The following is a 13,257-nucleotide window of genomic DNA, read 5'->3' as shown; positions in this document are numbered from 1 at the left end:
TACACCCACCACCCTTTGTGTAAAAAAGTTACCCCTCGGTTTCCGATTAAATCTTTTATCCTTCACCTTGAACATATCTCCTCTGGTCCTCGATTCCCCTGCTCTGGGCAAAAGTCCCTGTGCATCTACCCGATCTATTCTGTCCTACTTTGACAAAAGGAAGCAACTGACAGAAAGGAGTTTTCTTGTAAATGAGGAAAACGTGTTTTTCTTTCAGCTCTCTGTGATGGAATTTCTTACTTCTCTGATATAAATATTTTCAAATTGTACTCAGAGAAGATTTATTTTGTTCACCATTGTGTAGATATTTCAAATAACCCTAAAACAAGCAATAACTAAATTTTGACAAATTAGGGTAGTATTGCTCTCATGATTTTGCATGATTTCCCCTCATCCTCCTGCGCTCCATGGAATAAAGACCCAGCCTACTCAACCTCTCCCAATAGCTCATACCCTCTAATCCTGGTAACATCCTCGTAAATCTTTTCTGTACCCTTTCAAGCTTGACAATATCTTTCCTATAACATGGTGCCCAGAACTGAACAAAATATTCTAAATGCAGTCTCACCAATGTCTTATACAACTGCAACATGACCTTCCAAATTCTTTTTTCAATACTCTGACTGATGAAGGCCAAAGTGCCAAAAGCGTTTTTGACCACCTTATCTACCTGCGACTCGACCTTCAAGGAACCATGCACCTGTACTCCTAGATCCCCCTGCTCTACAACACTACTGTGAAAATCTTTGAAACTTTGAAACCTTCTGCATTGATTTTCTTCCCACAATGCTTCTGTTCTGTTTAGTAGCCGGGCTGCTGGTGATAACATAGCAGATTGCAGAATGCCACTGTCATTGGTTGAATTATAGCTTAACCTTATCCCACCTGCTACATGTCTTTACACCTTCAGAAAAAATCCATGTAATCTAGATGAGGGAATTTCTCTCTCTCTCTCTATTGAGTTTGATGAAGGGTTCCACATCTGAAAAGTTGACTTTTTCTTTCCACAAAGTTTGTGTGACCCCACTTCGGTGTTCAAACCGTTTAATTTTATTTTTAGAATCCTGATGGCTCCGTTTTTCTTATTCCACCAAGGTTAGCCTAGTGGACAGGTACCAACACCTTACCATTAATAGTTCTTTATGCAGATCAAAAAACTTAATGATAGAAACAAAATGCTGGAGTAACTCAGCGGGATAGGCAGAATCTCTGGAGAGAAGGAATGGGTGATATTTCAGGTCGAGACCCTTCTTCAGAAAACTTCATGTGCTGGTAACAATTGCCACCGAGCTATTTTGATCAACTTACATCTCTTTATTTCCCAACTCTGACGATAGGTTGTAGACCTGAAACATTGACTGTTTAGGGGCTGTCCCACTTGGGTGACCTAATTGGCGAGTTTAGAAGTGTTTAGGGGAGTTTGAAAAAATGCCACGTTGACGACCTCCTTCGACGATGTAGAAGACTTCCTTCGAACTCCTTCGATTATGTTGAAGACTAGCTTCGACTAGCTATGACTAACTGGGAGAATTGGACACTGAACAGTGGAGAGTGAAGACGACCTCCTTCGACCTCCCTTCGATTATGATGAAGACTATCTATGACTACCTTCAACTACTTTCGATTACCTACAACTAACATGCCGACCTACCACGACTTAACCTACGAGTAAAAAAAATATCGATTTTTTCCATGGCGACCTTTTTTTACAAGTCCCCATGATAAATGTTCTTTTGATGTTGGCCGTAGCCATTTGAACCTGGCCGTAGCCATTTAGACAACCAAAAACAGAGCAAGTGGAAAAAATGACATTAATATTGGTGGATTAATTTCCTGTGTAATAGTGTATCTCTTACCGTGGATTTTATGCTTCAACAGGATAGCAGGGAGATGAAAATCGGTTCTTGTGTTTCGGAGTCAGAATCATAAGAGCGTATGGGAGGCTGAGAGAGATAATGGGGTAGACACAAAATCTGGAGTAACTCAGCGGGACAGGCAGCATCTCTGGATAGAAGGAATGGGTGACGATTCGGGTCGGGACCCTCCTTCAGACTCAGGGGAGAAGGAGACACAGAGATAAGGAAGGGTAAAGTATGTTGAAACAAGACATCAAAAAAGATGGTCAAGGAAAATTATGTGAGGTAGACTCAGATGAAAGGACAGAAAAAGATTTGAAATATTAGTTATAAAGAGATGTATTAATAATAGTTTTACTTTTTGTTTTGAACAAAAAATATGAAGATTACCTTGTAACGTTGATAAAGATTACATTATTAATTTTGCTGTCTTTGTTTTATGCTATCCCTGTTTGTTCAGATATAGTCTATACATTTAATTCATTGACAATAATGTAAAGAAAGCTCTCCAAATTCTCTCTCTCCTCTGACATGCCCATTTCTCCCCTCTGACATAACCCCCTTTCAACCCACTTATATACTTCACATTGTATGAGGGAATGATCATATACAACAGTATCTCTAAATTCAACTGAACATCTCTCGTGTTCATGTTTTTTGAACTAAGATATTTACACCAGCAGAATTAAATAAACATTCCGCAATATTAAAGGAACTACATTGGTAAATATGCGCATTAAGGCCTGAAACAAGTGCCACGTGTTTTCATTTTTTGGAGCTCTGATCTCATCGTGTATAATTCCAGAATACAAGACATTGTATTGTAGATTGGTCTGATATAACATGTGTTGATTGATACTTCATTTTTGGTGAAGTTCCAAAACTGGTCATCGACATCATATTTCTGACATTATACATTTCTCAGCTTGTTCTAATTTCCCATGGCATGTAAATCAGACGAAGAGCAATCAATCAATTGTTCCTGCCATTGTTTGTTAAGAAACAGAGTGTCGGTTTGAGTGATGCGGAACTTATTTATGTGGAATGGAAAATAAATCGGAAGAGCATATAAGAGTAACTAAGGGCAACTAAGGGGGGGACCAATATCCTGGCGGGGACCAATAACCGAGGGGGACCAATATCCTGGCGGGGAAATTTACAAAGTCTACTGGGGAGACTTTAAACTAGAATGGTTGGGGCGAGGGACTCAAATAGAGAAAGCTAGTAGACAGAATGGGAGGCAGGAAGCAGAAAAGGGAAGCACTCGGACACAAGAGGAGAAAGAAGAAAAAGGAAATAAACAGAGAATAAGAGACTAAGTTTCTTAAATGTTTCTTGAGATTAAGTTTCTTAAATGTGCATAAAAGAATAAGTTTCTAAAATGTGCATATTTTAATGCTAGGAGCATTGTAAGAAAGGTGGATGAGCTTAGAGTCTGGATAGAACACCAGGAAGTATGATGTTGTGGCGATCAGTGAAACATGGTTGCAGGAGGGCTGTGATTGGAAACTAAATATTCCAGGATTTCGTTGCTTCAGGTGTGATAGAATTGGAGGGGCAAGAGGTGGAGGTGTTGCATTGCTAGTCAGGGAAGATATTACAGCAGTGCTTTGGCAGGATAGATTCGAGGGCTCGTCTAGGGAGGCTATTTGGGTGGAACTGAGAAGTGGGAAAGGTGTAGCAACACTTATAGGGGTGTATTATAGACCACCAAATGGGGAACGAGAATTGGAAGAGCAAATATGTAAGGAGATAGCAGATATTAGTAGTAAGCACAAAGTAGTGATTATGAGAGATTTCAACTTTCCACACATAGACTGGGAAACACATTCTGTAAATGGGTTGGATGGTTTGGAGTTTGTAAAATGTGTGCAGGATAGTTTTTTGCAGCAATACATAGAGGTACCTACTAGAGGAGGGGCAGTGCTGGACCTCCTGTTAGGAAATGAGATGGGACAGGTGGCGGAGGTATGCGTTGGGGAGCACTTCGGGTCCAGTGATCACAATACCATTAGTTTCAATATAATTATGGAGAAGGTCAGAACTGGACCTAGGGTTGAGATTTTTGATTGGAGAAAGGCTAACTTTGATGAGATGCGAGATGATTTAAAAGGAGTGAACTGGGACATTTTGTTTTATGGGAAAGATGTAGAAGAGAAATGGAGGACATTTAAAGGGGAAATTTTAAGAGTACAGAATCTTTATGTTCCTGTTCGGTTGAAAGTAAACAGTAAAAATTGGAAAGAGCCCTGGTTTTCAAGGGAAATTGGACATCTTGTTCGGAAAAAGAAGGGGATCTACAATAATTATAGGCAGCATGAAGTAATTGAGGTGCTTGAGGAGTATGAGGAATGTAAAAAGAATCTTAAGAAATAAATTAGAAAAGCTAAAAGAAGATATGAGGTTGCTTTGGCAAGTAAGGTGAAAGTAAATCCAAAGGGTTTCTACAGCTATATTAATAGCAAAAGGATAACGAGGGATAACATTGGTCCATTGGAGAGACAGAGTGGACAGCTATCTGCAGAGCCAAAAGAGATGGGGGAGATATTGAACAATTTTTTTTCTTCGGTATTCACCAAGGAGAAGGATATTGAATTGTGTGAGGTAAGGGGAAGTAGTAGAGTAGCTATGGATACTATGAGGTTCAAAGTAAAAGAAGTACTGACACTTTTGAAAAATATAAAAGTGGATAAGTCTCCAGGTCCTGACAGGATATTCCCTAGGACATTGAGGGAAGTTAGTGTAGAAATAGCCGGGGCTATGACCGAAATATTTCAAATGTCATTAGAAACGGGAATAGTCCCCGAGGATTGGCGTACTGCGCATGTTGTTCCATTGTTTAAAAAGGGTTCTAAGAGTAAACCTAGCAATTATAGACCTGTTAGTTTGACTTCAGTGATGGGCAAATTAATGGAAAAGATACTTAGAGATAATATATATAAGCATCTGGATAAACAGGGTCTGATTAGGAACAGTCAACATGGAATTGTGCCTGGAAGGTCATGGTTGACTAATCGTCTTGAATTTTTTGAAGAGGTTACTAGGGAAATTGACGAGGGTTAAGCAGTGGATGTTGTCTATATAGACTTTAGTAAGGCCTTTGACAAGGTTCCTCATGGAAGGTTGGTTAAGAAGGTTCAACTGTTGGGTATAAATGCAGGAATAGCAAGATGGATTCAACAGTGGCTGAATGGGAGAAGCCAGAGGGTAATGGTGGATGGCTGTTTATCGGGTTGGAGGCCGGTGACTAGTGGGGTGCCTCAGGGATCTATGTTGGGTTCTTTGTTGTTTGTCATGTACATCAATGATCTGGATGAAGGTGTGGTAAATTGGATTAGTAAGTATGCAGATGATACCAAGATAGGGGGTGTTGTGGATAATGAAGAGGATTTCCAAAGTCTACAGAGTGATTTAGGCCATTTGGGAAAAATGGGCTGAAAGATGGCAGATGGAGTTTAATGCTGATTAATGTGAGGTGCTACACCTTGGCAGGACAAATCAAAATAGGACGTACATGGTAAATGGTAGGGAATTGAAGAATACAGTTGAACAGAGGGATCTGGGAATAACCGTGCATAGTTCCTTGAAGGTGGAATCTCATATAGATAGGGTGGTAAAGAAAGCTTTTGGTATGCTAGCCTTTATAAATCAGAGCATTGAGTATAGAAGTTGGGATGTAATGTTAAAATTGTACAAGGCATGGGTGAGACCAAATCTGGAGTATGGTGTACAATTTTGGTCGCCCAATTATAGGAAGGATGTCAACAAAATAGAGAGAGTACAGAGGAGATTTACTAGAATGTTGCCTGGGTTTCAACAACTAAGTTACAGAGATAGGTTGAATAAGTTAGGTCTTTATTCTCTGGAGCGCAGAAGGTTAAGGGGGGACTTGATAGAGGTCTTTAAAATGATGAGAGTGATAGACAGAGTTGATGTGGACAAGCTTTTCCCTTTGAGAATAGGGAAGATTCAAACAAGATGACTTCAGAATTAAGGGACAGATGTTTAGGGGTAACATGAGGGGGAACTTCTTTACTCAGAGAGTGGTAGCGGTGTGGAATGAGCTTCCAGTGGAAGTGGTGGAGGCAGGTTCGTTGGTATCATTTAAAAATAAATTGGATAGGCATATGGATGAGAAGGGAATGGAGGGTTATGGTATGAATGCAGGCAGGTGGGACTAAGGGAAAAAAAGTTGTTCGGCACGGACTTGTAGGACCGAGATGGCCTGTTTCCGTGCTGTAATTGTTATATGGTTATATGGTTATATAAGTAGAACTCAGTTCAGTGTCACCCTGTGAAGCTGGACTGAACAGACTGTGAGAAAAATATTTTCACCCAGCAGTTTGTTTTCCAATTTTTTATTGATATCCCAAAAATGTAGATGACAGATTTGTTTCACTCATGAACATTTTCAGCCTGTGAATCTTTCGCTCTTTAGATTTGCTCTTCCCTCTGGTTCTGCACGCTCTGGAAGGCCAGGACTTGGCCACCCCCAGATTGGGTTTTATGTTGATGTTTGAATGGGCCCCTGTCCAGTACTTACAGAGTCACAATGTCAGGCTTGGAGGTCTGAAGAGGGATCTCGACTCGAAACGTCACCCATTCCTTCTCTCCAGAGGCGCTGCCTGTCCCACTGAGTAACTCCAACATTTTGTGTCTGGACTCTCTGATCTGGGAAAAAGCAACAAAGAACTAATGACATTATGAAAATAAATCATAGCTGATGCAGGTGTGGTATGGGCCCAGATTCATATCCCAGGCTTAGGATATCATGTGAATGCTTGATAATTCAGAAAATATAATTTTTTATTCGGGCACCTACTGAATGGAAACCTAATAGAGGTGTTGCCTGATGTTACTGGTAGTGGACACTGTCCTTTAACAGGGGCATAATTTGAAAATGATGTATCAACTATTCAGGAGTGAGATACCAACAATTATTTCAGACAAAAGTTAGAACATTTATGGAAACGACCCGAGAAGGTTGTGGAGCTCACTTGTCAAAAATGCTGAGGACAAATCAATAGATTTATAGATATTACTAGACTAAGTGGGACCCATTGGGTCCCTGCCACATCGGAGGCCTGGTACCCCAACTCCATTCCCCCAATGCAATATTCCACCACTCATGCATAGCCCACAACGGCACAGGCGCAGCTCATTTCCCCTCATCCGCCCAGCACTCCCTCCTCCTCCTCCTCCTCCTCCTCTTCACCCTCCCTCTTCTTTTTCCTCTCCTCCTCCCCTCCCCATCCCTCACTCACCTCTCCCTCTGTCTCCTTTCTCCTACCCTCAGTCACTCCCTCCTTCCCTCCCTCCCTCCATCCATCCATAAAAAGCAGCATCTGCAGTTCCTTCCTCCACAGGTCATTCATTGTTAGCTGTGGTTTAGATCCCGTTGACTTGACGATTGGACCAGTTTGCATTGTGTGTGTGTGCGTGTGTGTGTGCGCGTGAGTTACTCAAACTCCTACTGTACCGCTCACTCCCCTGACATCAGTCTAAAGAAGGGTCTCGACCCGAAACGTCACCCATTCCTTCTCTCCAGAGATGTTGCCTGTCCTGCTGAGTTACTCCAGCATTTTGTATCTATATTCTATTTCTGATTATCTCATTCCTAGATGGTTCGGCCTGAAATGTGCCCTCTTTGACTCACCATTACCCTTGACAATTAAATCAAAATCCCTCTCTCTCACCTATGGAATGGTTAATGTTGATATTTCCAGGAGGGTAATCTATAATTCTATCTAAATGATGCATCATAACTTTCAATTAACTCATTGGATTTCTTTGTGTGCTATTGTTTAGTAGTTATGCCCAATTGAACATAATTTGTATGTGTTGATTGCATTTATTAACCAAAAGACACCTACAATTCAAATATAAAATTTCCCTTTAAATTGTATTTTTGAGGGAATAATAGCTTTGTAATGAACAACACTTGGTTATAAATTATGTATTACATTTTTAATAGGTGTATGAATGCTAAATTAAATTTGCTTACTTTTTTTTAAAATGAAAATAACTTTTGGATTCCAGAGCAGCCAACGAGACAAAAATCTGCCCTGTATTTTCAGGGTAAGTTTTTGTGCATGTTTCATGTGCTAACTTTCTGTGCTCTTCCCAGTATTCCCAGAGAGTGAAAGAGCAACCCCTCCAACAGCATTGTCTGCACAGGAGGTTCTAGGGAGTAAGGCAGTTGTAATATACTCCATATATGGAGTAATCGTACCTTTAAAAGATAAGCATACGGGATATATAATAAAATGCAATCAATATTCAATTTCATATAAATCCACGATCAATAAGTTTGCAACGTGAATTAATATTTTAGATTTCCAGTACTTCTCTAGCTAATTTTATTTTATTATTACTCTCTGTTCAATTTGCATTAAAGTGGGTTTGATGGTTTAAAAATCAGTCAGGATTTTTGGTGAAGTCCAGTCAGTGACAATTCTGCCATGTTTCACTCTGTTTTTAAATAGGCAGCGGATGCAGCGGTCAGCGATGTATGAGCTGTGTCAAGGGATGCAGAGCATCAGCATTGAATTTGTACGTTTACAGTTAACTCAAGAGGAGTTCCTGTGCATGAAAGTCCTTCTCCTGCTTGGCACAGGTAAGCTCTATATTTATCCTTATTCTATTTAACACTGCAAATAAATTGTTATTTACTGGTGTTTTATGCTGAAGGTTGATATTCATGTTTTAGTAACTGAGTTATCGCAACACTCATCTCGAGTATATGTACGTTCTTTACCCAAGGGAAATAGCAACGAGAAAGAGACATACCAAAGAATGATTAGAAATCTGAATTAGGTTGACGGTTTCATCAGGTGCACTCAAAATCTTTCTGTTTAAACAATGGTAACATTGTTTACCATAATATCTCGACAATGAGTGTGTTACAAAGAGAATTCAATCAATTCAATTCAACTTTATTGTCATTGCACAGATACAAGTATGGGTACAACGAAATGCAGTTTAACGTCAGTCCGTAGTAATAGTGCAATATAGGAATACAAATACAGAATAAGCAAACAATGTGGACGGAGAGACTGGAGAAATCTATCGGCGGGACTCCGAGTTCAGCAATGTGATTGTGTTGTTGTAGAAGCTGTTCCTCATCCTACTGGTACGAGACCTGAGGCTCCTGTACCGCCTCCCTGATGGGAGGAGGGCAAACAGTCCATGGTTAGGGTGGGAGGGGTCTTTGATGATCTTCCCGGCCCGTCTCAGACACCGTTTCCGATGGAGGGCATCCATGGCAGGGAGCGGGGCACTGATGATGTACTGGGCGGTTTTCACCACCCGTTGTAGTGTCTTCCTGTCCGCTACGGTGCAACTGCTGTACCATACCGTGAAGCAGGTGGTCAGGTGGTTGGGTGGAAGGACTTAGCAACAGGTAAATGAGCCTAAAATAACTAGGAGTGGAACCATTGGGAAGATTGGAAATAAGAAACCCAAAAAGTATTAATTGTAAATGTGTGATCTGATCAGTTTCCTTCGCCGCCTGGAATAGTGTGGAAAGTAGAGCACATTTCCTAGAAATGATCTTACCTCTGTAAGTGAACTCACTGATACATGAGGATGAATGCTACTAGTCGCTTACTTTACAAAATAACTGAGAAGAAGCAGAAGACTTTAAATTTGATACTTCAGTTTTCGAAGAAAATAATCGCAAGCTGCAGGAAAGGTTAGTTATATTTCGTACATATAATGTTCACAGAGAGAAGGAACATGATCAATTAGTTTTACGCATTTGAAAACACATTTGTATGGAAATAATTTTAAATCACTTTCAGTGACACGAGCATGTTGTCAGTTGTGGTTAAGCCAATGAGACATACTGGACATGGGCCACCCCCCATCAGTCTGAAGAAGGGTTTGGGCCCAAAACGTTGCCTATTTCCTTCGCTCCATAGATGCTGCTGCACCCGCTGAGTTTCTCCAGCTTTTTTGTGTACCAAGGACAATATAATGTTGCCTTTACTTGGAAATGTATTCAGAGCAGTTGCAGGTATATGTGGGTATATGTTGGTTAGCATGCAACAAATAGCTTTTCACTGTATCTTGGTGCATGTAATAATGAAAGTAGCAAAGCGGTTTCTGAAAGTGGTTAAAAAATATGGGGTTCTAGGCTTTATAAATAAGAAGCATAGAGTGCAAGAGAAAGGAAGTAGTAACGGACATTTAGGCTCAGGGTTAGGTTCATTATTGTCACGTGTACTGAGGTACAATGAAAAGCATAGTTTTGCATACACATCAATCAGATCAGATCATACTATACATTCAAGTCAATCAAGTCAATAGATAGAATAAAGGGAAAGATGCAGAATGCAGAATATAGTTCTCAGCTTTGTCGTGCATCATTTATAAAACACTAGTTTGACAACTGGAACATTGTGTCCACGTCTTTAGGAAAGTTGCAAAAGCTTTGGGGAGAGTGCAGACAAGTTTACCAAAATGATTCTAGAGATGAAGAACTTTAATTATGTGGATAGATTGGTGAAGGTGGAATTGTTGTCCTTTGAATAGAAAATATTGCATGAAGATCTGATGGAGGGAATCATGAACTAGGTGACAGAGAACGTGTAAAATAAAACAAAAATAACGTGACTTTTTCAGCAAATGAATATTAAAGGCTAATTTTGCTTAGAAATTTATTCAGAGCAGCCGCAGGTAAATGCAGGTCTATGTTGGTTAGCTCGCAATAAAAAGTTGTTCACTGTACCTTGGTACACGTGACAATAAACTAAAATAATTAAATTGATTCAACTAATTGGTTTCAAGATAGATACATTTATTTGTCACATGTGCTAGTTGGCAACAGTGAAATGTGTGGTCACCATGCAGCCATAGGAATAAAAAAAGAACACAACACATGATAGAGTCCAACATAAAACATCCCCACACAACAGAATCCAAGTTTCCCACTGTGAGGGAAAGCACAAAAGGTTCAGCCATCTTCCTCTGATCTTTGATGTTCACCCGTGGTCGGGGCCTCCCGAGCCCTGCGCAGTCGCCGCTACGGGCGGCTCGATGTTCAGGCCCGATGATGGAACTCCGACGCCGGACCGGGACAACAACCTCAGTGGCGGGAAAACCAACCGGAGTCCGTGGCTCCCGGAGTCCGTGGCTCCACAGGCCGCGCCAGGGCGGAGAACCACGCCGGCGGCCCCCCGGCAAAGGGATCCCAGGACTCCGCGATGCCGAAGTCAGCGCCGCCCGCGCTGGGAGCTCCGAAAATGCATTTCGTTGTCTCTGTACTGTACACTGACAATGACAATTAAAATTGAATCTGAATCTGAATCTGACCTCCGCGAACCACAGCTCCACGTTGTTGAATCAGCGGGCCCAACACTCCTGAGCTTCAAAAGGCGATCCAGGTAAAGCATCGCCCGCTCCACGATGAATCCAGCGCTGCGCCGCCGCTGCTGAAGCTCTGGCCCGGTCCCCAGTCCCCGGCAGGAAAGGCCGCGCCAATCCAGCTGGTAGGCTTCGAGGCCGAGGGGCGAGGACGTGACTCGGAGAATAATCGCATCCTTGCCAGGAAGTGACTGGGAAACAGTTTCCCCCTTACCCTACCCCCCTCCCCCACATAGAAAAACTAAAGAAACCTCCAAAACAAACTATTAAGACAGACTACAATTAAAAAAAAAGATAGAAAAAACTGATAGACTGTAGGCAGAGGCTGCCATCAGTGCGGGCGCCCCTAGTATCAATTTTCTGACAAGCATCAGCAATTCTTTATTCCAATGTTATGGAATTGGAATGGATCATTTCTACTTACGGTTTCTGTGTCTTTTGTGACTGAGTAAAACTGTGCTTCTTGTAGAATGTACATGTTGAATTCCTCTAAGATATCCTGGGCCAGGCCTTCTGACCAATAATAACTCTGAAATCTTTCTTGGTGGAGCATGGTTTATGAATATTCTCAGGTGGCGCAAGAGAGTAGATTACTCGTGGCAGCCATCACATCCAGACATTAATCCTATCCTTACCTCAACCTTGTGCAGATTTACATTTGTCTAAGCCGGGGTGAATGGCAAGGCAGAGTATCGAGAGGAGTGGGAGCTCTAGTTCATTCAATAACCACTGGAAATAAAAAAGTAACTTTATTGAACGGGCGGGTTCATTTATTTATTAGCCAAGCCATGATTTAGACAGCGTCTCCTATAGATCCCTTCAATGGTGTGGAGGTCATACCTGTGATGAACCAGGCAGAGTCCACTACTTTTTCTAATCTCTTTTGGCTTTACCAAGTCCTATAAAGCTGCATTGTGACTTCCTGACTCGTAGACTCAATGCTCTGATCAACAGCATGAAAGCAAGCTTTCCATGTGCCTTCTTTACCAATCTAACTACTTGTGTTGGCACTTTCATGGAGTTAGGGACTGGGATCCCAAGATCCCTGTGTACATCAGGGTCATGCCATTAATTGTATATTTTCCCAGTTGACGTCCCAAAGTGCAACATCTCACACGTGCTCAGAATAAACTCCCTCTTCCATTTCTCTGTCCATTTCTGTGGTTTCAGAAGTATTTTATTGTCACGTGCACCAATTCAGGTAAAGTGATACGTGAATTACCAGAAAAGCAACAAGACACACAACTACATAGAAGTTAACATAAACATCCACCACAGCAGATTCTCCACATTCCTCACTGTAATGGAAGGCAATAAAGTCCAATCTTCTTCCTCTTATTCTCCCACGGTCGGGGCGATGGAAGCTCCCGCATCGGGGCGATCGAGGCATCTGCGACTTCGGTCTAAACAGAGACCGCGAGCTCCACGATGTTAACGTACGCAGGGGACGTCAGAGGTCGATCCCTGGCAAAGGGATCGCGAGCTCCGCAATAAAGTCCGCAGTTGGAGCTCCCGAAGTCGTCCTCCAGCAAAGGCCGCCACATACTCGATGTTAGGCCGCAGTGCGAACGGAGATACTATACGGAAAATAATTGCATCACCGTAAGAGATTATAAAAAGTTTCCCCCAACCCCCCCCCCCGCCACGCCCCCCACATAAAACAAGTTAAAGATTACCAAAGAACACTAGAAACATACATCTAACATATACTATTAAAACAACAATAAAGGAAGGGACAGACAGACTGTTAGCGAGGCAGCCATTGCTGGCGCCACCCGGTGATGTCGATGTAGTTGATTTATACTATGACAGCCTTCCTCACCGTCCGCAACCCCAGCAATTTTGTCGCCACCTGAAAACTTACTAACCAACCCGTCTATGTTTCCAGCCAAGTCATTTATATTTATCTCAAACAGCAGAGGTCCCAGCACAGATCCCTGTAGAACTCCACTGGTCACAGATGTCCAGTCTGAATATTTGTCTTTCCACCACAACCCTCAGTCTTCTATCACTAAGCCAGTTCTGAAGCCATGTC

General features: G+C 41.8%; 1 protein-coding gene across 2 annotated transcripts in view; it reads left to right on the top strand.

Annotated features, from left to right (window-relative positions):
• nr3c2 (nuclear receptor subfamily 3, group C, member 2) overlaps positions 1-13,257 on the top strand; it is a 271,870-nt gene that overhangs the window by 242,468 nt on the left and 16,145 nt on the right. For both annotated transcript variants that reach the window (XM_055646550.1, XM_055646544.1), the window contains exon 7: positions 8,342-8,472. In XM_055646550.1, the coding sequence (XP_055502525.1) occupies positions 8,342-8,472 (131 nt within the window). The remainder of the gene's footprint in view (positions 1-8,341; positions 8,473-13,257) is intronic.

Source organism: Leucoraja erinacea, chromosome 1, assembly GCF_028641065.1.
Source record: "Leucoraja erinacea ecotype New England chromosome 1, Leri_hhj_1, whole genome shotgun sequence".
NCBI lineage: Eukaryota > Metazoa > Chordata > Chondrichthyes > Rajiformes > Rajidae > Leucoraja > Leucoraja erinaceus.
Note: the sequence above shows the minus strand (reverse complement) of the source record. Positions and strands in the feature narration are given on the sequence as shown.